General features: G+C 33.9%; 4 protein-coding genes across 5 annotated transcripts; all 4 read right to left on the bottom strand.

The window, feature by feature from the left end:
- Window positions 1-459: 459 nt before the first annotated feature.
- LOC107938962 (BAG family molecular chaperone regulator 4) lies at window positions 460-3,187 on the bottom strand. 2 transcript variants are annotated; one of them, XM_016872240.2, is made up of 4 exons: window positions 2,773-3,187; window positions 2,077-2,396; window positions 1,827-1,973; window positions 460-866 (listed from the first exon to the last, which is right to left on the bottom strand). In XM_016872240.2, the coding sequence occupies exons 1-4, from the start codon at window positions 2,930-2,932 to the stop codon at window positions 663-665; spliced, it is 831 nt and encodes a 276-aa protein (XP_016727729.1). In that variant the 5' UTR covers window positions 2,933-3,187; the 3' UTR covers window positions 460-662. The 2 variants fall into 2 exon arrangements, with proteins under 2 accessions (XP_016727729.1, XP_016727730.1); XM_016872241.2 differs by lacking the exon at window positions 2,773-3,187 and adding an exon at window positions 2,531-2,691.
- A 3,884-nt stretch (window positions 3,188-7,071) lies between these two features.
- Window positions 7,072-8,223, bottom strand: LOC107938963 (cytochrome c-type biogenesis protein CcmE homolog, mitochondrial). Its single transcript, XM_016872242.2, has one exon. It carries the CDS (start codon window positions 8,122-8,124, stop codon window positions 7,369-7,371), a length of 756 nt encoding a protein of 251 aa, XP_016727731.1. The 5' UTR covers window positions 8,125-8,223; the 3' UTR covers window positions 7,072-7,368.
- An 837-nt stretch (window positions 8,224-9,060) lies between these two features.
- LOC107938938 (UPF0098 protein CPn_0877/CP_0992/CPj0877/CpB0906) lies at window positions 9,061-13,604 on the bottom strand. Its single transcript, XM_016872206.2, has 3 exons — window positions 13,595-13,604; window positions 11,588-12,006; window positions 9,061-9,329 (listed from the first exon to the last, which is right to left on the bottom strand). The coding sequence occupies exons 1-3, from the start codon at window positions 13,602-13,604 to the stop codon at window positions 9,255-9,257; spliced, it is 504 nt and encodes a 167-aa protein (XP_016727695.1). The 3' UTR covers window positions 9,061-9,254.
- On the bottom strand, window positions 12,747-17,503 carry LOC107938972 (receptor-like protein 7). The gene has a single exon (XM_016872252.2). It carries the CDS (start codon window positions 17,060-17,062, stop codon window positions 13,646-13,648), a length of 3,417 nt encoding a protein of 1,138 aa, XP_016727741.2. The 5' UTR covers window positions 17,063-17,503; the 3' UTR covers window positions 12,747-13,645.
- Window positions 17,504-22,072: the final 4,569 nt, after the last annotated feature.

Here is a 22,072-nt window from a genome sequence, read left to right as displayed (position 1 = left end):
ATTTATTATAATTTTGTTAATAAAATAAATTTATTGTTAATATTGAATTTATTTAATTTTATATTTAATTTGTCAAATATAATCAAACCACAATGTGATTTAATTCGGATTTTAAAGATAATTTGATATTATTAGTTAATTATGAATTCTCGTCAAATCAACTCTAAAATCTAAATTAGACACAAAAATATTAAAATTATTAATTAAAAAATAACACAAATATCACATTATAAAAATATTAAACTATCACAAGTACCGCATTATAAAAAGTGTTAAATTTGGTACCATTATGCCTTGAATTAATGTACCCAAAAAAGAGATTGACTCTAATTTACATGTTTGAATCATTTCGGATTTGAATTACTTTAAATTTTAAAATCAAACACAAAATTAATAAACTTTTTTTTTTCACAGTGGCAAAACTATCAGTAAAGGAATGATTAGTAGGGCACTATTTCATTACAAGACTAAGCAGTTTTAAGTATTTTATATTATATCCCAAGCAATAGTAATCTGGACATTCAAGGAAAGTAAAAAATATTCTCAACTTGAAAACTAAAATAAATGCCGCACCAAAAACCATTACATAATAGCCCTGCATGCTGCATATATCATGTTCTGCAGTTAAGTTTTTATAGGCCAAAGAATGGAGCAGATAGTAACTAATCAAACTTTTCCCACTCCTCTGTAACTTTTGTCGACGATGACATAGGTTGTGGTGGTGGAGCAGTCGAGCTTCCCATTCCAGAGTCAAATGTCTCCCATTTCGTTGTCACCGAGGCAGCTTTGTTACTGTCGTGAAATGGATTAGAATTTCTGGTTTTCAATTTGTCCAGTGTCTCGTGGAAACCTTGGACACGACGTACCTGGCCAAGAAAAAAAACAATTTGATACAACAGAGTGGTGCTTGACACATGACCAAACAAGAGATTATATATTTGCCTAATCTAGAAATTTGCATAAAATCCATTCCTCTTTCAACACAAAGTAAAAGATGATGCTCTGCTAGAATTCGTGCACCAAAACTACGTCTAAATGGCCAAGAGAGAACAATAACAGTCCTATATTTCTCATATAGAGTAGTCATTGGCAGGCATGAAAATGCCATTAGAGACTTACTAGACATGTTCCCAATAACGGTAAAAGTATCATTGAAGCCCCTATACTAAGACTGCATTTTGCCCCCTCTACTCAAAAAATGGGCAAGTTAGACCTTGTACATTATATTAAAGAGCAAACTGATCCTTTTGCTAAAAATTCCATCCATTTTTGCTATTAAAAACTGATTTTTGTACATCAGCATGAGGTACATGTGACATGGCACGTGTCACTGTCTAATTATTCTGTTAGCCACACTAGTTTTTAATAATACAAATGGATGGAATTTTTAATAGAAAAGACAAATTTGTTCTTTAATCTAATGCATAGGGACTAATTTGCCCAATTTTTGAGTAGAGGAAGCAAAATGCAATCTAACTCCTAGTACAACGTCCTCCATTATACTTTTACCTCCCAATAACCAAATAATAGGAAAGGATTCAAGTCGCAAAACATTCACAAGACCTAATCATTCTTTCGTAAAAGCCAAGATCTCTAAATGGCCATCAGATTTCAAAATCCTTTCCGGCAATATGCACCATAAGGAAACAAACAACTTAGATTAAATGATATAAACACACATTGATACTCATCCATGAGGACTATAGTTTACTAATCTCAGAAACTCAGTTTAAGTTCTTTAGCCATCGGTTGAATATATGTATACTGAAAAGATGAAATAAGTAAATGAACATTGTGTTAGCAACTTCAATGCTTACAACACCAACCTCAGCTTTCCGTTGTAACTTAGCTTCTCCTTCAGCTTCAATCCCATCCAATTTCAGCAACTCTCTCATGAGTAACTCTGCCGATACATCAAATTCCTCGGCTGCGATCTTTGTCCCACTGTTCACAGCCACTTCTATTGCAGCCACCTTTCAAAATAAACAATAAAAAGAAAAATCAAATTAAATCTCAATTGAGTATAGTAAGCTTCGACGTCTATACAAAATCAAGACAACAAGCATACGAACTCACTCTTTCAGAGAGCTTGTCAACCTCTTTTCTGACTCGACCAACCGCAGCAAAAGCCTTTGACATCTCTTCAGTTTCCTTAATCTCTTCAACCTTACTTTCTTTTCTAGCTATCGATTCTTCAACCTTCTCTTCAACATTCGCCATTTCCTCGACCTTTTTCACTTTGCCTGTTGGATTTTCTAAAACCAAAATCTTCGATTTATCCTTCATACCAGCAGAGCTCAAATGCACATCATCTTCTTTCTCTTTACCCCTAAATAATACCCTTTGTTTATCAGGTTCCAAACCCGTTTCTTCAGCAATTTGTTTCTTCAATTCCCCTATAATTACCCCATGAAAACAACACATATCACTTTCAATCAACATAATAATTTACAGTTCATAACAGCGATATATCAAGCAGCACAATAATCCATTTCAGAACATAATAAATGAAATCAAAATAGAATAATACCAGAAGAAAGTTTACAACTGGAAGATCCAAGACCCATATGAAATGCATAAACAAAAAGAAGATGTAACACCTAATTATCCTTCATCCATTTTCGTTTCTTCATTTACTCATCATCCTTTAACGACGAAAATAGCTCCAATTAACGCCCACAGTAACAATTTAACACGACGCGCATGCATGGAACCAATAATTACCCAAAAAAGTTTAGGCGGTAAAGAAAGGTACAAAGGACAAGAAATTACCGACAGTGGAATGGGAGGGGACAAAGAGTTTATGCTGGGCCGAACCATAAGCGACGTCGATCTTGATCATGGGCCCGGCAGAAGAAGTAGCTGCAGCTTCGTGATTGTGATGAAGATTACTATCATCACCATCTCCGCGGACCAGCATGCCCCCTGGCATGGCCTCACCTTTCCCAATGGGTTTTTTTGAGGTTGCAAAGATTATTGGGTATTGATTTACACACACAGAGCAAAATGAAATAAGAAAACGTAGATATGTTTTTGCTCTCCGTTTGGGAAAAGGGATTTCAGAGTTTCAGTTCGGCTGGGATTGAAGTAACGTGTTAATGCTGTAGCTCTAAATTCTTCTTTGATATAATCTGGCCCATTTTTTCCCTTTCTAAAACATATAAGGCTTAGGAGCCTTCTAATTTTTCAAAATAAATAACAAGGTGACTATTATCGTTAATAGGATTTCCGCCTCCTCAATTACCAACTTTGGTATTATTTCTTTTTTGCCACTTACATTATCAACATAAATTAGTTTACAATAATTATCATTTCATTAAATACAAATAAGAAATGAAATTTCCTCTTCACTTCCATATTTATTAATGTCAATTTTGATCATATAAGTGTATCTACACCCATACTTGGATGAAAGAACATCAGTCATTTATTTAATAACATCTACATCCATCATCCTCGTAAATGCCTGGAAAAAAAACTAATCTAAAAATTAAAGTAAGCTTTCCATTCGCATTTTTATTGACATTATAAGTTTCCATTCACATTTTTAGCAACATTATCTTAATTGAAAAACAATTCTAATATTTATTGAAGCTTTGCTCTCTATCATAGTTGTCACATTTGACTTGATTGTCAAAGGATTGTTCATTCATAAAACTCACTGAACCTTCAAGAGAGCAAATAGACCCTTTAAATATATATCCCTACTCTTTGTGTGATCACTAACCTTATAATTCTACAATACAAAAAAAAAAAAACTATTATACATTTATATTACTTCTTTTTGGATATAACACTTGAAAGAAATTTCCATGTATACCAAATAAATCCGAATTGTACTAATTTAAGAAAAAGGGGTGGGGGGGGTAAATATCATATTTACTCTCACGTACGATTAATGGATTATTGATTGAATTATAGACAATAGTTCCTTATAAATTGTGAGCCACAAAATCGCAAACAATGCTGTATTGGTGCAGGCAGGCAAGGGCCATGGATACTGAATTAGCATCAGATTATTGTCTCATTGCCAACCTTTGCTGCATTCTTCCCATATGATTCATCCATACACTACCATCTGAGTTGTAATTGAATCCGAGAAGTAAAACTATTTCAGTCAAGCAATCTTATTTTCACTCAGATGGTTCTTACCTAATGCACAACAATATTGCAGTATCACAGTGCAAGTGAACAAATTGCGTTGGCATCGAGAAATGGCCAATGAACCTAGGCTTAGCGTCTGCCACTGAATTCCCAACTCAGGCCTTAGGTAAGGAAGCCTGGCAACTCAATTGAATTAGGTGTAAGAAACTTCAGTTACGCCGCTGGACCTAGTCATTCAGGGGCTCAGCACTTAGTTGAATGAAACTGTGCCTCAGAAGAGATCCGAGCCCAGCACAGAAAGGACTGCTTCTCTCACCAGTAGGAGAACAGAGCTTTCAGGCATCAGGATCATAGTTTTAACCTATGACTACGCTCTGTGACTACCTCCATTGACATCATCTATTCACCACCAAGATGAACTCGGCTCCAGTATGATGGGAGGATATTCAGTAGCACAGACACAGTAATCATACAAGAGTTAATGTCATATCATATCATGTCATAAGAAAAGGTTTAGGAATAAAGAGAGCTTTAATCCACAGCCGAGAACAGAGCTTTCAGGCATCAGGATCATGGTGTAACCTAAAGCTAAGGTCTGTGACTACCTTCGTTGACATCATCTATTCACCACCAAGATGAACTCTGTTCCAATACACTATCATGCATGACAGTGGAGGATATTTAGTTGCACAGAGTAATAATACAAGAGTTAATATCATATCATAATAGAAGGTTTAGGAATAAAAAGAGCTTTTATCCATGGCGGAACCTACCTGACCACACCTGGAACAGTTCCTGTCTGAATAACCAATCCACATTCACGCATTCAAAAATTGGTAAATGTCCACAGATCTCCACATACATTTAAAACCCCCCTTTCTTTAAGAGGGAGAAGGATTGCAACATTAGTACACACAAAACGGAAGGTGTAAGAAATATGTTACCCTTGCAAGTAACTTTACGCTAGCATACCTGACAAGACTTTGCAAATTGAAGAGATAAAGAGATTCCTTATCACAGGCAAATGGGCAAGACCCTGCAACTTTGCATATATTAATTTGTTCCGAGCAAATACAGAAAGCAGTTCTTAAACTTTCATTTTAGAGTTGTTGAAGCAAGAAAACCCCACCTCAAAAACAAAACTATCACTCTCTGTGCATAATGTTCTCTTCCTACTAACAATTGTTTGAATCTTCATTCGAGGGTTATCGATCCAGATCTTTGACATCCAATGAGACAAAGAGAAAGGAAAAGAAAAAACAGAAAAAGTATTGTATTAAAATAAAAAAATTTCCTCAATCCTCTGTCTATGGCCATGTTTATGTCTCAGTACCATAATCATAGTTAAGGAACAAAGAACACTTGAACCATCTTCAATTATGATAACTAGAAGTTCACTAAAATGAAAATCTCATAAACCATTTCGAAATTCCTTTATCATATAGTTATAATTCCTGTCTATTTGTACTGTTTGCACTATTCGAACAAGAATTTTCAATGGAAGTTATTCTAATTATCTTATCTTTTTCATCATTTATGGAAAATTCAATATCCATTATGCTTCAGAAGCTTCTTTTAATCTCCCACCTCAACAACCAAAAAGTAGGAGGAAGAACTATGACCGGATACAAAACAGATTAAGAGGGAAAAAAAATCAACAACGAACTAAACAAAAAGAGTCTGCTTCAAATCCAAAATAATGGAAAATACAGAAGACCAGGTGATAACTAATACCATGCTAGCATGCAGCTGATACAAGGCATTCAGCGGGGATAAAACAGTTGCCTCTTCCACATTAACATAAATAAACTAAAGATTCTCACATCACAAGTTTAATTCATAATGGTCATTAGACTCATAACTGATAAGATGTTCCCATAGCTGATAAGTGATAAGGAATCAACTTACAGCAATTCTCCGACACTATCATCCAAATACCAAAATTTGTACCATATAACCATTTTCAATTTTCCAGTTCCATTAAATTTGAAGGAGAGGAGAATAGAAGGTTAAACCAAATTCTAGATCAAATCACATTAGGGGCAGTACAACAACATAATTAAAAGGGGGAAAAGGCCTCAAATGATTAAATTTCAGCCTATTCCTCTTCCTCACACTCACTACTGTTATAATTCCATAAGAAATGTAACTCTCCATCTACCAACCTATAATTTTAACTATCAAAATCCAATAATCCTCAAATAATTTAAATACCAATGTAAGGAAAAAGAATCAGGCATACCAATCAAGCTGCAGATTACTTTGCTCCTTCAATTATGATGACTAGGAATTCACTAAAATGAAAACAAAATAAACCATTTCCCGATTCCTTGATCATATAGTTGTATTTCCTGTCTCTTTGTAATGTTTTCATTATTCAAATGAGAATTTTCAACAAAATTTATTGTAATTGTCTTAGTTTTCTCATCATTCACAGAAAAAAAAATTATCTTTCATGATTCACAAACTTCTTTTAATCCCCACCTCAATATCAAAAAGTAGGAAGAACTATGTCCAGATACAAAACAGATCATGTGGGGGAAAAATCACTGAACATAATCAACAATAAACTAAACAAATAGAATCTGCTTCAGAACCGAAGTGAAACATAATTTCCATAGAATTATCAGAAGGTACAAAAAACCAAGAGAAAACTAACACTGTGCCAGCAAGCAGCTGATACAAGGCATTTAGCAGGGATAAAACAGGTTGCCTGTTCCACATTAATGTGGACAAACTAAAGACGCTCACAATCATAAGTATAGTTCATACTTCATAATGGTCATTGGACTCAAAACCAATAAGATGTTCCCATAGCTGACAAGGAATCAACTTAACAGCAATTTTCTAATACCATCATCCAAATACCAAAATTCGTACCATATAATCATTTTCACTTTGCCAGTTCCAAATACAATTTGAATGAGAATAAAAGATTGTAAATCAAATTCTCAATCGAATCATAAATAATGTAAATTGTGAGGATGTATTATTCAAGCTAAGAATGACAAAGAAAAACAAAGTACCAATCACCATTGGTGGCAGTACAACAACATAATTAAAAGGGGTAAAAAAAAAAAGGCTCAAATGATTCAATTTCATCCTCTTCCTCATCCTCATAATCACTATCCTGTTATAGTTCCATCAAAAATGTAATTATCTCATCTATCTATTCAATCCCAACCTATAAGTTTAACTACCCAAATTGAATAGTCCTCAAATAATTTAAATTCCACTATAAGAAAAAAAAAACAATCATACCAATCAAACTACAGATTCCTTAGCTCCTTCCAGCCCATCCTCAATCATCTTCTTGTTCTTCTCAATTGCAGCAGCAACCTCTTGAGGCATATACTTCTCATCATGCTTAGCAAGAACTTCAGTCGCCGAAAAGTAACAATCACCGCTCCTTGCTTTCGAAGAAACGCCCCTTGTCGAAACGTCCCTTTTAATCTCTTCCGTGAACGGCTTAACGAATCCTTCAACCACAACGGAATGTCCTTCTCTAAACAAATCGGGTAGTGAACCTTCGTACCTAACCAGAATATCAGTTATCAAATCGGTAATGACGAACTCCATTTCTTTAGAAGAACTGGGTTGAACCACGCTTCCTTCGAGAACCAGACCACCGAGCCTGAACTTCGTTTTCGATGGGTTTTTCGTGTATTTCTCGAGGGCGTCGGTTGGGGTAACGTAAAAGACTAATTGGTCTTGAAAATTGTTGAGGACTAAAACTACAAAACCCGCGACGCAACTGAAGGTTAATGCGTAGGTCCAGAGGCGGCGGGTCTGGAGCTGGCGAGCTCGGGCCCCGATGTCGACTTTTTTGGGTCGGGTCGGGATCCGCCGGGTGGAAGTGTAGAGGAAACGGAGGGTTGGAGACATGATGTAATGGTGAGTAGTAGAGATGGGAGGGGGCGCGGGGTGAGAGATCGACGGAGGAGATCTGAGGGTGGAGAGAGTTGAGCAGTTGCGGAGGAGATGGGATCTGAGACGGAGGGCGGCGAGCCTAGTGGCCATTGGTACTCCCTTTTGCTTTTCTCGGGAAAATGATGAAAATTCTGCCGAGAAATAGTCCCCCCTTTGGTTTCCTCGAGAAAAAAGAGAAGGAAAATTCTGGCGGCAGTTTGGGTTTTATTAGCTTTGATGGCGTCGTAAGCACGGGTGACTATTTCTTTTTGGTTAAAATATGCGACAAGTCCCTTTAATGTTTACATATTTGAAATTTAGTCTTTATTTTTATTTCTAGTAATTTAGTCCCTTTACTTGTCTCTTTTTTTAATTAAGTTCATTTACTTTTCAGATTTCAAATTTTAGGTCCAATTATTATTTATTAACATTATTAAAATAGCAATATTCTTTTTTTTAATTCGATAGTGTCACATTTTAAAATAAATACTTACTTAGTAGTTATATAATAAGAAATATGATATTGTAATTAACATGAATTTAACAAAAGAGTTATAATGACGTTAATAATTGGACTTATTTTTAAATTCAAAAAATAGAGAACCTAAAATTCTTGAAATAAAAGTAAAAAGACTAAATTTCAAATATATAAAAAAAAGTACAAGGACCTAGGACATATTGAAAAAATAACCATCCTAAATTTCATTGACACTCTTTCTCTTTTTCTTTATGCGCGTACTTATAATTTGATTTGTATACTTTAAATATATTCCACGTTAAATTTGAATTAATATTTGATATCTAAATTGACAAATAAATCGACAAGAGGATTTAGTTAATCAAAATAAAAAATAATGTCTTGAAAGCAAGGCAATATGAGAAATGCTTAACCAATTTGTTATTTTGGATCACAAGAGGAAGGCAAAACCCTAACAGTCATGTGATTAATACGACTTGAATCCAGACCACAACTGGAGCAGTAAATACCTTTACCATCAAATCAACATACGAGATTGAAAGGCTTAACCAATTTAAGCACAAGTAATAAAGAAAAATGCATATTTTCCACTCGGATTAATCACATTAATGTCTGCATGATAAGGTGCAAAATCAGCCTAACATATGAAACCTCTCCTGTTTGGAGGCAATTAAAGCAAAATACATTATAAAAAGAAAAAAAAATACAAAAATGTAATAGCTTATACATGTTTTAAACTTTGGACAAATAACTTGATTTGGGGTTAAAACATGGTGGTCACTTGTGCTTCCCCTATTACGTGTCCTTCAATGTCCTCAAGCAGCTTCTCCTTCGTCACCTACATTAACCCACCAAATCATATTCTTAATGAAATTAATTGACACTTTATATATAAATGGGTTTATTGCAATTGAGTCCTTTAAAATATCGGTATTTTGTCAATTAAGTTCTTTTGTTAGTTTAATCATGAGTTTAACTTATCTTATTCAAGATGACAATTAGGTGGGGCAGGAAAATTTTTTACCTACTCTCACCCTAACCCGATATACTTCTAACATAATCCAAGTCAACTCAAAATAAAATATTAATTTATCCGTCTCAAAAAAGAAAAATAATAGATAGACTTCCGACTCAATATACCATAATTTTATTTTTTTTATATATTTTGAATTAACATAGAATAATAATTTTTTTATTTTTTAATGATACTACTACTTGTTTTCTAGGTATCAGAACAAATATTAATATAAATTTTATTATCATATATTTTAAATTAATATTATGTACATAAAAAGATATTTTGCTAATTGTCCCCAGGTAAGGTAAGACAAGTTGTTTCCTAATTCCAACTTGACTACTAAAAAAAGTAAACTTGACTTGCTCTGCATGAAACTTAATTTCAAAAATAAAAAACCTAACTTGATAAGTCAGAACCTATTGAGTTCGAATTTTTTTGCCACCCCTAAATTTGATGTGGAGCATATTTAAAATATATGAATTAAATTTTAAATATGTATGTACGTATATATTATGAGCAATTTGGATATGATGTGTTAAAAAAATTAACCATCCTAAATTTTATTGACATTATCTTTTTCTTAACAATACAGACACTTCTATAATTTTAATAACATGTTTCAAACATACTCCAATTTAGGGCGTGTTTGTTTCAGGAAAAATGACTTACGAAAAACATTTTCTATATTTTCATGCATTTGTTTTATGGAAAATAGCTTGATCAACAAAAAATAATTTACAGGTTAACATAAAATAAACTATTTTTCTTGTAAAATAAATTACCATTTTTGCAAAGTGCAAGTCATTTTTCGGAAAAGAACTCATTTATAAGTAATTTTTTATTTAAAAATTAACTTGAATCAAACCTAATATTATAATATTAATAATAATTTTTTAATTTTAACTTTAAAAAGATTAAATATTATAATTTTTAATATTATTAAACATGTTTAGTTATTTCTATTTAAAAATATTATAATTTATTATAATTTATAATTTTAACAAATTATTTAATATTACAATTTTATTTTAATAATAAAATTTCAAAAATAATAATTATGAAGTTTAAATAATAATCTTCATATATTATTGAAAATTATTTATATTAATATTTTAATAATATATATTACAATTATAAATATATTAACAATAAATGTTTTATAATATGAAGATTAAAATATGCCATAAATCCATGTACTCTTCATAAAATTGGAATTTAGTTCTTGTACTTTTATTTTCAGGAATTTAGCCCCTCTACTTTTTAGATTTCAAAATAGGACCTGAATTTTGAAATCTAAAAAATAGGACTAAATTCCTAAAAACAAAAGTATAGGGACTAAATTCTAAATTTATAAAGATTATACGGACTTATGACATATTTTTACCTAGTATAAAATATGAGTATTTGTTTAAACTATATGCTTAACTTACTTATCCTCTCCAACTTTAATGCACCAATAATCAATATGCACTATCATATATGTAATTTAAATTAAGTTTTATTTAGGTGTTATTTATTATTAGGAACATTAAAAGGAAATTGTATTATAATATTTTGTAACAAGTAGACTTTATATTGTGTTCATTTCACTAAAAACAACATTTAGAAATTTATTTTAGGAAAATTTGTCAAACAACGGAAAATATTTTACGTAGAATCATTCAAATATTAGAAAATATCAAATTTTCCAGAAATCATTTTGTGGAAGCTATTTTCAGTGAAATAAACACAGTCTTAGATCCAAATTGGCATTTAATACCCAAGTTAAGCAATGGTGAAACATGCCATTAAGTTTTGGGGGCCTACTTAAAATTTTCTAGAAAATTAAGGGCTTAATAAGAATATTTAAAATTTTTGGAGGATCTAATTAAATTTTGTAGAACTTTTGAAAAGCTTAATTAGAAATTTTCAAAAAAAATTGAGGACTTAATTAAAATTTTTAAAAATTTAAAAGATATAATGAAAATTTTCCATAAGAACCTGGCTCCAACGATATTCTGCCCATTAAGTTAACGAAAAGACTAATTTGTTGATAACGTGAGGATTGCATGTGTGCATGGATAAGATTTAGAGCTTACTTTGTTACCAAGTTTCAACTGCTCATCCAAAGCAAATAGCCTGAATTGGAAACGATGACCATGAGAGGGCAACTTAGGTCCTCGCCAACCGGGGACTTTATAATCATTATGACCTTTTTTGAGACAAGCATAATCTCCACCCACTTCCTCTTCTTTCCCAGAGAATCCTTCAGGGAGACCTTTCAACATCGGCGGTATATTAGCCACCACCCAACATGTCCATGGCTTGACCGGGTCACTAGGGTCCGGTGCATCGATATCTTCCACAACCAAGGCCATCGACTGAGTCCCATCAGGCACATTGTACCATTCTAGTGGGGGAGAAAGATTCTTTTTTGCACCTTGACCTTCGTCGGTGTATTTTCGTGGTAATTTCCCTTTGTGGTTTATGGATGGGAATACTAGCGATCTTGAGCTTGCTCACTAGCCATGCCTTAGACAAAATATAAATAAAAATAAATGTTTTGTTTTGTTGAATTTAATTTTGATAATTTGTTGTTTGATTATGGCTTTTTTTTTAGGAAGATTGTTTATATATAGGGTGGATATTGGAAGGGAATAACATGTGGTGCGACAATTTCATGGTGGCGAGAGAAAATGCGAGAAGCAAGGTGTGGAGACACATGGAGAGATATTTATCGCTCTAATAAGTCTCATCAAATTGGCTAATTTGTTTACGAGCTATGGTTTTATAGTCTTATTGAAATTTGATCCATGCCCAATAGTTTTCAATGGAATGGAAAGCGCTAACTAATAATAAGTATTGGGCACAGGGGCGAATTTAATGGGCAAGTAAAGGCTTTAGCACCCTTAAAAAAAAATCTTTTAGTCCCTTACTAAATATTATAATTAAAAGTTATTATATGGTAAAATTATATTTTGATCTTTTAAAATGAAAAAATTATCTATTTAATCCTTTCAAAAGTGATGAAATCATAAGTTAATATAAGATAAAATTACTCTTTAATCTCATAAAAAATTATAATTTAATTTCGTTCCCCTAATTTTTTTTTTGATCAACCTTTGATTGGGTATAATGATACGATATGTTTCATTCTCAAGAAGAAGTGAACATGGAAATGGATGCCTTCTGTTGTAATAGATTGATCACAAAGTAGGTCCAGATAAATATTTATGACGAGTTATCAACTCTTATTTAAACAAAACTCAATCCCATTAATTTGTACTCAAATTCATCACAAAAAATTAATAATCCAAATCTAAATTGTTTTGATTTTAAATGAACCAAAACATAAAATTGACTTTAAACTTAAAATGATTCGAACCATAAATGACTCAAACAAGTAATTTGAAATGACCCTTGTCGAGGGTCAATCAGCTCTTTTAGGAAAAGTCTTTGAAGTGTCGTTCATTGGACAATTGATCGGACCCCAACAATCGAATGCATTGTCCCTATTTCAAGGTTTTGTCTCTCATACTCTACCGAGAGCTAGTGTGTGATGACTTAAATGAAAATTTCTAATAGTTCAGTGATCATTTTGTAATTTTTTGAAGTTAAATGACCAAAACATAAAATTACCAAAAGCTTAGTGACGGTAGGCGTAGTTCATTAACTGCTATGGGTTATCAAACAAATGGCTCCATCGGTGAGCATTAGAACAAAGAAAAGGCTCAAACCAAAAGCAACGTTGCCATGGCTGCCGATTAAGGAAACAAATTAACGATTTTTAGGCGGGAACAGGTAAAGGGAGGCAACGAACGAGGACAAGCAGGGATAGATTTAAAAGTCTTCTATAATATCCTCACGTATTGGTTTCGAAAATTCTGATATCTATTGTGCATTAATTCTAGAGCTTGTTTTTATTCTTTATGAGCCTTTACATGTTCGATGTAATTCCTGAATGAAAATTATTCATAGTTTGCATTTGCTTTCGAGGGAAGTTGAGCAGCGGGCAGAGTAGGACCTCTGACTGAGTATATTAAGAGTTGAAAATTGCTTTCAATTATTTACTGAGGATCCGAATTTAAATGTTCATTTTTCATCACCCCTTTCCATGGTGGATTCCTTCTTTATCTATGCACAAAAAAATGAAGGATCTAAGGAGAAAATGAAGAAGAAGTGGAAGTAGAAGGCGATAGATATGGTGAATCATAGCAGGTACAACATAGGTCATGAATTACCTTCTTTATGGTGTTATTGTCAAGTTTGGAGCAAAACACACAGTATCTCCCGCGAAATTCTTCCGTGGTTTCCTTGCTTTCTTTGTCTTCGTCTTCTTCATCATCGTCATCAGTTTCTGTCTTGTCTTCTTCAGGATTTTCATCTGCCTCAACCTTCAAGTCACTAGGACGTCTGTAAGTGAGACCCACCTTTGGAAGGATGATCTCAAGGATTTTATCAACGTTGTCATCAACCCATTTACTTGCTGTCTTCCAAAGTAGTAAGGGTACAGCAAATGCTGCTGCTCCTACACCAAATCCCGCCCCAATGAATATGAACAGCCAATCTAATCCATCCACTGATTGTAATTCCGGCACTGTATGTGTTGTAGGTCGAAATACATTTGCACACTTTACAGTTAGAGGAGGCCCACACAATCCAGGGTTGTTCTCAAATGAAGCGTTTGAAAACGTTTGAAGCTGGGTGCCAGTTGGGATCTGTCCAACTAGCTTATTGTTCGAGACATTAAGAAATGAAAGGAAATTGAGGTTTACAAGCTGCAGTGGGATCCCACCACTTAAGTAATTACTTGAGAGGTCCAAGGACTCAAGCTGTTGCAGGTTCCCTAAAAATGATGGCATTGACCCCGTGAAAGCATTATGTGAAAAGTTAAGGCCATAAAGTTCTTTGAATGTTCCAATGACTTCTGGTATTGGCCCTTCAAAGTTGTTACAAGAAATGTCAATGGTGGTGAACACGGTTAGGATCTTCACCAGCTCCCACTCTAAACCTTTGATGGTAACTGTTATTGCATCTTGATAGTGATTTGGATAGAATTCAAGAAATTGAAACTGAAGATGTTTGACCTTTGACTGGTCTTCATTCTCAAAAACCTGCATACCCTTCCAGGTCGCCAAACATTTTTGATGCAGTTTACCGCTAAAATTATTGGATGCTAAGTCAACAATCTGAAGCATTGGCCAGCCAGTATTGTTCTTGTGACAATGAATACTGCCGTTGAATTTGTTAGATCGTAAAACAAGGACACGCAACTTGGATATATTCTTCAAATGGCATGGGAAGCTGCCACTGATCTGATTGTTGCCAATGTCTACAACCTCCAGCTTTTTGCAATTCCCCAATGATTGTGGAACCTTTCCTTCCAATCGGTTCTGATTGAGATCTAGAGTTTGCAACTTACAACTTTCTGGAAAAGTGTCAGAAATGATGCCACTGAGATTGTTTCCCCTTAGATTCAGTACTCCAAGAGATGCACTCATTTGAGTCAGGCATTTAGGAATTGGCCCACTCAAGTAATTATCAGACATATCAAGTACTCTGAGATATAAGCTACAGCATATCGACTTGGGAATACTCCCATTGAAGTTATTGCCCGAGACAGAGAAGAAATAAGCAAACTGGAGGAAGTCACCGATCTGAGCTGGTAAAACAGAATTAAAATTGTTGTTTGAGTAATCCAAATAGGTGGCATTTGATGGAAGAATTTCAATTTTCCCTTGCAATCGATTGCCATGCAGGTCCAAAACATTGAGACTAGAAATTATATTCTCCAAAGATCTTTCAAATTTTACAAGGAAGTTTTGAGAAAGATTTAGGTATCTAAGGCTTCTCACTTTCCAAATCCAATTCGGTATTTTCCCTTGAATCTGGTTGTTTGAAAGGTCTAGATAGGATAATCTAGACTGATAAATCAAAAAATCAGGGAACTCCGTTAAGTTGCAAGATGTCAACTTCAATGTGGTGATGTTAGGGAAAGAAAGTGAGGAAACATTAGTATCAGTGGCATCAATAGACAAACTGTTATATGAAAGATCAAGAGAGGAAAGATTCTTCAGGTTCTGAAGGGCCCTCATCGGAATCAAACCACTGAAGTTGTTTGAAGAAAGTGATAGGAACTTCAGACCACGGAGTTCAAACACAGACATTGGGAATTGCCCTTGTAACTTGTTGCTACTAAGATCAAAGGTGTCAAGCAATGAAGAGGCCCTACCCTGAAGGTCACTAAGGTTACCCTTGAATTGGTTTTGAGAAAGGAAAAGTCTACGCAGTGATGGAATGCAAAACAAAGTTGGAGGAATAGTTCCACTTAACTTGTTGTTTTGTAAGTCAACACTTACTAGTTTAGAAAGGCCGGACCAGTTGGTGGAATCAATCTTGTCATTTAACTGATTATGAGCAAGGTTTAGTTGTGTAAGATTTTTGGATGATGAGAATGATGGTATTGGACCAGAAAAACGGTTAAAGGAAAAATCCAGATACACAAGTTGGGTAAGTTTCTTCATTGTTTTGGGTATGGCTCCACTGAAATTGCAACTCGCAAGCTCTATTCTTGTCAATTGCTCAAGATTACCTATAGATTCTGGTACTTGCCCCCCGAAATTTGTGCCACTAAGTGCGAGAGTTCGAAGAGAAGCTTTGAGAGGAAAAATTGGAAATGAACCTTCGAGTAATTTGTTGGTTGACAAATCAAGAATTTGCAATGTAGATACCTGGAAATTTTGTTCTGGCAGTCTTCCATTCAACCCAGTGGCACTAAGACGAAGGGAAGTCAAATTTTCAAAGTCTGTAAAGAATTGTGGAACTGAAGCCGACAAATTGTTATTGTCCAAGCGAACTACCGAGAGAGATCGGAGATTGGAAAGTGAAGAATCTATAGGTCCTGAAAGATAACAGTTGGACATGCTCAATTCTTGCAACTCAGTCAGCGGCAATAAAGCCTTGCACCACTCATTCCCCGTAGCTGATATATTTACTCCATCAAGATAGAGAAATCTCAGACTCGTGAGGTTTTGAACAAGCATCTCTAGGTTTGGCTTCTCAAGTTTCAATGATCTTCCAAGAAGTGAAGATACAGATAAATCAAGAGTGACCAACCTTGTCAAGCGTGATATCTCTATTGGAATTTGCCCTTTAAAGCCAGCATTGGACAAGTTAAGATAACTCAAATTCTCCAACTTATCAAACACAGTAGGAAAAACTGGCTTGAATTTGTTATAAGCTAAATTGAGCCGCTGAAGATGTTGAAGACGGAAAAGACTACTTGAATTGTCAATTGAACTTGAAATTGATCTGCTGTTCAAGTCAAGACTGATAACATGGCCATCTCCATCGCATCTTACACCATCCCAGGAACAACAATCTGTGCTTTGATTCCATTTCACTGGCACCAGCTTTCCTGATGAAGTTTGATTGTAGCTGAAGCTGCTTTCAAGCTGAACCAACAACTGACTCTGATCACTTTGACATTGAGCCGAAACCAAGACAACATCGACAATAAGCATAACCGATACAAAAGAATTCAAGAAAAGCAATGAAAAGAGTGACATCCTCATTAGTATCAATAGTGAGAGATACCAATACAACAAAGAGTTATGAAGAAGATAGCAATGGCACTAGGTTGAGGAAGGAGCAAGTGCACAACCACGAGTTTTCAGCATAACCTGTTTGAGTGGCAGCCAAATAAAAAACCAACCCTTTTAGCAAAATGTAGAATGAAGGAAGGTGGAAACTCTGAAAATAGAGAAGAAGCGGAGAAATGGGATGGTTGGCAAAAGAAAGAACCGTCAAACCGTGTGTACATAGTTTTAGTTGTAGACTTTGGCTTGTCAGTATCAGTACATGACACGTTGTTTCGTGGAATTTTCTTTGGCATTTATTTTGTTCAATAGACTTCGGCTGAACTTTGTAGCTTCTTTTAGCAACTTGGAAAAATCATACCAAGACTTTGATTGGTGTTGACGCAAAACTGCTGCCCTTCCTTGAATTAATATTTTTAATATTAAATTTGTTAGAACAGGATTTTTAATATTTTTTATTTTTATGAAATTTTTAATGATCTATTTAATCGAACTAGACTAACCAATAACTGGATCACTTGATCAATTTGATCACCGGTCTAGTCCTAAAAATCTTGCTATTTGCAGTTAATTATAATTAAAGTAATTATACAAACGGTCATCTAACTAATTTCGTGTTCTTATTTAGCGTAATTCAGATCTATTAAATGTTCAATAAATTAAAGCGACATATAATAATAAATTTTTTAATTAATCCTATTTATTGAAACAGGGAAAAGTAAAAAGGTAAGTGTATTTTGTGGAAAATAAATAAAAGTCATTGTCTTGAGGAAGGACTAATAATAAATCAAATACAATAAATTTCCAAGCTTCACTCATTTTCACTCATAGTGGCGTGAAAGTAGCTTTAACCAGACTTTTGGAGCGTTGTCAGATTGGTCCTTGCTTGCCTTGAATGAAACAAGACAATTAGAGAAGAGAACATGTCGTTTATAGTTGCAAGATTCTTCTAACATCAATTACTTGTTATTATTGCAATCAAAGATGTAGACATTATTGGTATAGAATTCTGCATCTTGTCACATTATTAATAACGTTCGTTAGATTAAGTGATAAATAATTCGATGTCTCTTAAATAAAGTTTTGAATTTAAATTTTGTAGGCAGTAAAATTAACTTTGAGAACATTTGCCTCTTGGGTTTAACTCGATTTTGGTGCAATACATGTGAAGCTTGATGTATTATGTTTTGTCCCTTTTTGTTTTCTTTCTTTGATCATAAGCATTTCTTTTCAGGAATTTATCATGAAGAAATTTTCTCCAAGTAACACTACTTTGATTACCAAAAGTTAATATAATGGTTAATGAAATAGTGGCTTATGACTAATAAATTAACCAAACCAATATAATTTTAATTAACTCGCTTTCATTTAACCGAATAAAAGTAATAGAAATATCGAAGTTACAATGTAGCTGCACAATGAAAAGCATTGGGTTGACTAAGTCAGAACTCACTTATTATATATTTTTTTTTGTGAGTTATAAGAGAAGGGCAAAGCTTTAACAACAAGACGACTAGCTCGACTCGAATCTAAACCACAAGACAGTGAACACCCTGATCATATCACAAATGTTGGGTTTTAATTCAAATTTTGATATCTATACATGTTTTTTTTTTTCCAAATTGAATCATTTTAATGTTGATGACTATAATGGAGTTTACTTCATACTGTCATTGAATCCTCCATAAGTTGAGTTGAAGCTGGTGAAGATCCTAACCTTGTAGTGGATATGAGAAAAAAACAACACAATAAGAGCCATAGGATCAAATCAATCCTCCAATTGCAGACATTTATTATCAACTAATAAAATATTAAGACTACTAATTTCAGAGTTGGCGGCTTCCCCTGTGTGCTTTTAGATGTGACTTGGAATATTAGATGCTTGGAACACATGCCATTGCAATGCAAACCAGCTGGTTCTCTCATAACTCCTTTCCCATTCGCATTACAACGTGAATTCATATCTTCAACTCGAGGCCTTCAATTTTAACTTTGAACTTTCACAGTGAAGGCTTGATGAATTTCCATGAAGTCTTCTCAACTTTTAGGCTGTATGATCCTTATATTCTTTGTCTATTTCTGTCATTCTGGTGCAATGCATGTGAGGCTTGATGTATCATGTTTTGTCCCTCTTTGTCTTTTTTCCTTGACCATAAGCTTTTTTCTTCAATAATCTAATCTTGAAGAAATTTCCATCAATGAGTTGATTATAGAACCAAGTTTTGGAGTGAAACATGGGCACCAATTGCTGAAATATATATTCTACAATAGACTTAAGTAAATAGGTAGCCTTACCCTATCACCATTAAAAGGTTGGTTGAATCAAATCCATACACCTTTTTTCTTCTCACTAATAATATGCCAAAACCATATTGACTTCCAAAGTCTTTCTTCCTATTTTATCATTTCATTAAGATTAATTTTTAGTTTTTTAAATATCAAATTTATACATGACTTTGGTTTAATTTGCATTTTGATACGTGAACTTTGATTTGGTGCAATTATACACATGAAACTCAAATAGTGATTCATATGTATACATAAAACTTTGATTTTGATTCAATTGTACACATTTAAGGAAACGAGCACATACATTTATTTTCATATTGGATCAATATTAATGTAAAATAGTGCTAATGATTTGTGAAAATAGAATCAAATAAAAATTTCATGTATGACATTGCACATTAAAGTTCATGTATAATTTTGATATTTATCCCTTTAGGAATTTAGTCCCTCTACTTTTCAAATTTTAAAACTCAAATCCAATTGTTAACACTATTATTTTATTTTGTTAAATTTGTTGGTGTGAGATTTAGAAAATGAAAAGAATATTTGCTTGGTAGCCCAGTGACTAAAAAGAGAATATTGTAATGAATCTAAATTTAAAGGAAAACAATTTAGCAGCTTTAACTATTATATCTAAATTTTGAAATCTAAAAAGTTGAGGGACAAAATTTCTAAAAATAAAAGCACATATACTAATTTACAAGGAGTTCAAGGACTTATGTAATATTTTTCATTGATGCAAACAGAAACCAAGTAATATAATCACTATCGGCCATCCTTACATGATCAAAAGAATAGGAAAATTTCATAACAATTTAAGCAAAATTCATCTTTGATTATGGTTGTTCTAAATATAAGTTATTTCAGATATGACATAACGCTAAAATTTGATTATGTTCTAAACCTCCAAACCAGACAAGAACAGGTGAAACTGAATTGTTATATAACAATTATCATGCAAATATTACGTAAAACTATTAGATTTTGTCACAAATGCCATAGTGGATAGCTTGTGCTGATGAGCCTTCTGTCATTACTCATGATTGCAATGTTCAGCTAGATAAGTGAAATCATTTTTCATTTGCCTGAAACTGTAAGAATTCTAGCCTAGTTTCTGTTGTTCCAATAGGGTCGGAAGCGTGTAAATTATTGTACTAAAAAATCACACAAAGTTCAATTCCCAGGGAAGAGAGGTGGATCACATGGATCTCTTAAATACCAAGTCTTTCCTTAGACAGAATATCCCTTCTATAGTAATTTAATAGCACAATTAAATACTACTATTATACCCTCAAATATTGAAAGAAAAATAGGACAAGAAAGAACACAAGAGATTTAACGAGGTTCGGTAAATTATACCTACGTCCTCGGGCACTAACACCAGATGATAACTTTACTATCTCCAAAATATTACAAACAAATAGAATTCCTTAAGAATTCTCAAATGGGAGAAGAGAGAAAACTAAGAGAGAAAGATTGGTTGGGATGGTTGAAATGAAAAATGAAAAGGCCTATTTATAGTTGAGGTTCAGGGACTAACTTGCAAATGGCCTAAAAAATTAGGGACCAAAATTGCAATTATCCCATTCAACTTTTCAACATTCGGTGCAACTTGCTCAACCTTTTTAACAAGTTGCTTCCTACCTTTGTTGACTTTTCAACAATCTCCACCTTGAAGATTTGATTAGGATAATCTTATCTTCACACACTTCCTTCAACTCCCCAAATTTGATAAAGCTATCTTTTGTAGTGCCTCCAAATGCGCTCTCGAGCGCCATACACCTAAAGGTGCTCAAATTCTCAGGATGTTAATCAAGTTCAAACAATGATTAAACTTGATTGTTGTTACCACCTTGGTCATCATATCTGCGGGATTATCTGCTGTCGGAATCTTCTGAAGTAGAATTTTTCCTTTTTCAAAGACTTCCCGCACAAAGTGATATCTTACGTCGATATGCTTGGTTCTTGAATGATAGACTTGATTTTTCGCTAAATGAATAGCACTCTGACTGTCACAATATAGACTAATGTGACTTTGAACAACTCCCAAGTCTTTCAATAATCCATTAAGCCAAATAGCCTCCTTAACAGCTTCTGTAACTGCCATATATTCTGCCTCTGTAGTAGACACAGCTACTGTAGACTGTAAGGTAGACTTCCAACTCACTGGGGCTTTCGCAAGAGTAAACAGATACCCCGTAGTTGAACGACGTTTATCTAAATCACCAGCAAAGTCGGAATCAACATATCCAACTACAAACTGACCAAGTGCTTCATCCTGTTCAAAAATTAAACCAACATCTACGGTTTTTCGAAGATACCGTAGAATCCATTTCACAGCTTGCCAATGTCCTTTTCCAGGATCATGCATATACCTGCTCACAACTCCAACAGCTTGTGAAATGTCAGGCCTCGTACACACCATCGCATACATCAAACTCCCAACTGCATTAGCATATGGGACTTTTGCCATATATTCTCTTTCTTCTTCAGTTTTCGGAGATAATTGAGCACTAAGTTTCAAATGAGAAGCAAGTGGGGTACTTACATGTTTTGTGTTTTCATTTACACCAAAACATTGTAATACCTTTTTCAGATATTGCTTCTGATTCAAACAAAGCTTGCCTCTCTGTCTATCTCTACTTATCTCCATGCCGAGAATCTTCTTGGCCTCACCTAGATCTTTCATCTCGAACT

Source organism: Gossypium hirsutum, chromosome D01 (genome assembly GCF_007990345.1).
Source record: "Gossypium hirsutum isolate 1008001.06 chromosome D01, Gossypium_hirsutum_v2.1, whole genome shotgun sequence".
In the NCBI taxonomy this organism is placed as follows: domain Eukaryota; kingdom Viridiplantae; phylum Streptophyta; class Magnoliopsida; order Malvales; family Malvaceae; genus Gossypium; species Gossypium hirsutum.
The sequence above is the reverse complement of the archived record's forward strand: the minus strand, read 5'-3'. Positions and strand labels throughout refer to the sequence as shown.

Bases quoted from the DNA above. Each gene is read 5' to 3' on its own strand.
- LOC107938962 (XM_016872240.2), bottom strand. From the start codon at position 2,932: ATGCCAGGGGGCATGCTGGTCCGCGGAGATGGTGATGATAGTAATCTT. The intron at 2,397-2,772 runs GTAATTTCTTGT...GGGTAATTATAG, and splicing joins CCCCTCCCATTCCACTGTCG to GGGAATTGAAGAAACAAATT. The intron at 1,974-2,076 runs GTGAGTTCGTAT...TTATTTTGAAAG, and splicing joins TTGACAAGCTCTCTGAAAGA to GTGGCTGCAATAGAAGTGGC.
- LOC107938963 (XM_016872242.2), bottom strand. From the start codon at position 8,124: ATGGCCACTAGGCTCGCCGCCCTCCGTCTCAGATCCCATCTCCTCCGC.
- LOC107938938 (XM_016872206.2), bottom strand. The intron at 9,330-11,587 runs GTAAGCTCTAAA...GGGTTAATGTAG, and splicing joins AGTTGAAACTTGGTAACAAA to GTGACGAAGGAGAAGCTGCT.
- LOC107938972 (XM_016872252.2), bottom strand. From the start codon at position 17,062: ATGAGGATGTCACTCTTTTCATTGCTTTTCTTGAATTCTTTTGTATCG.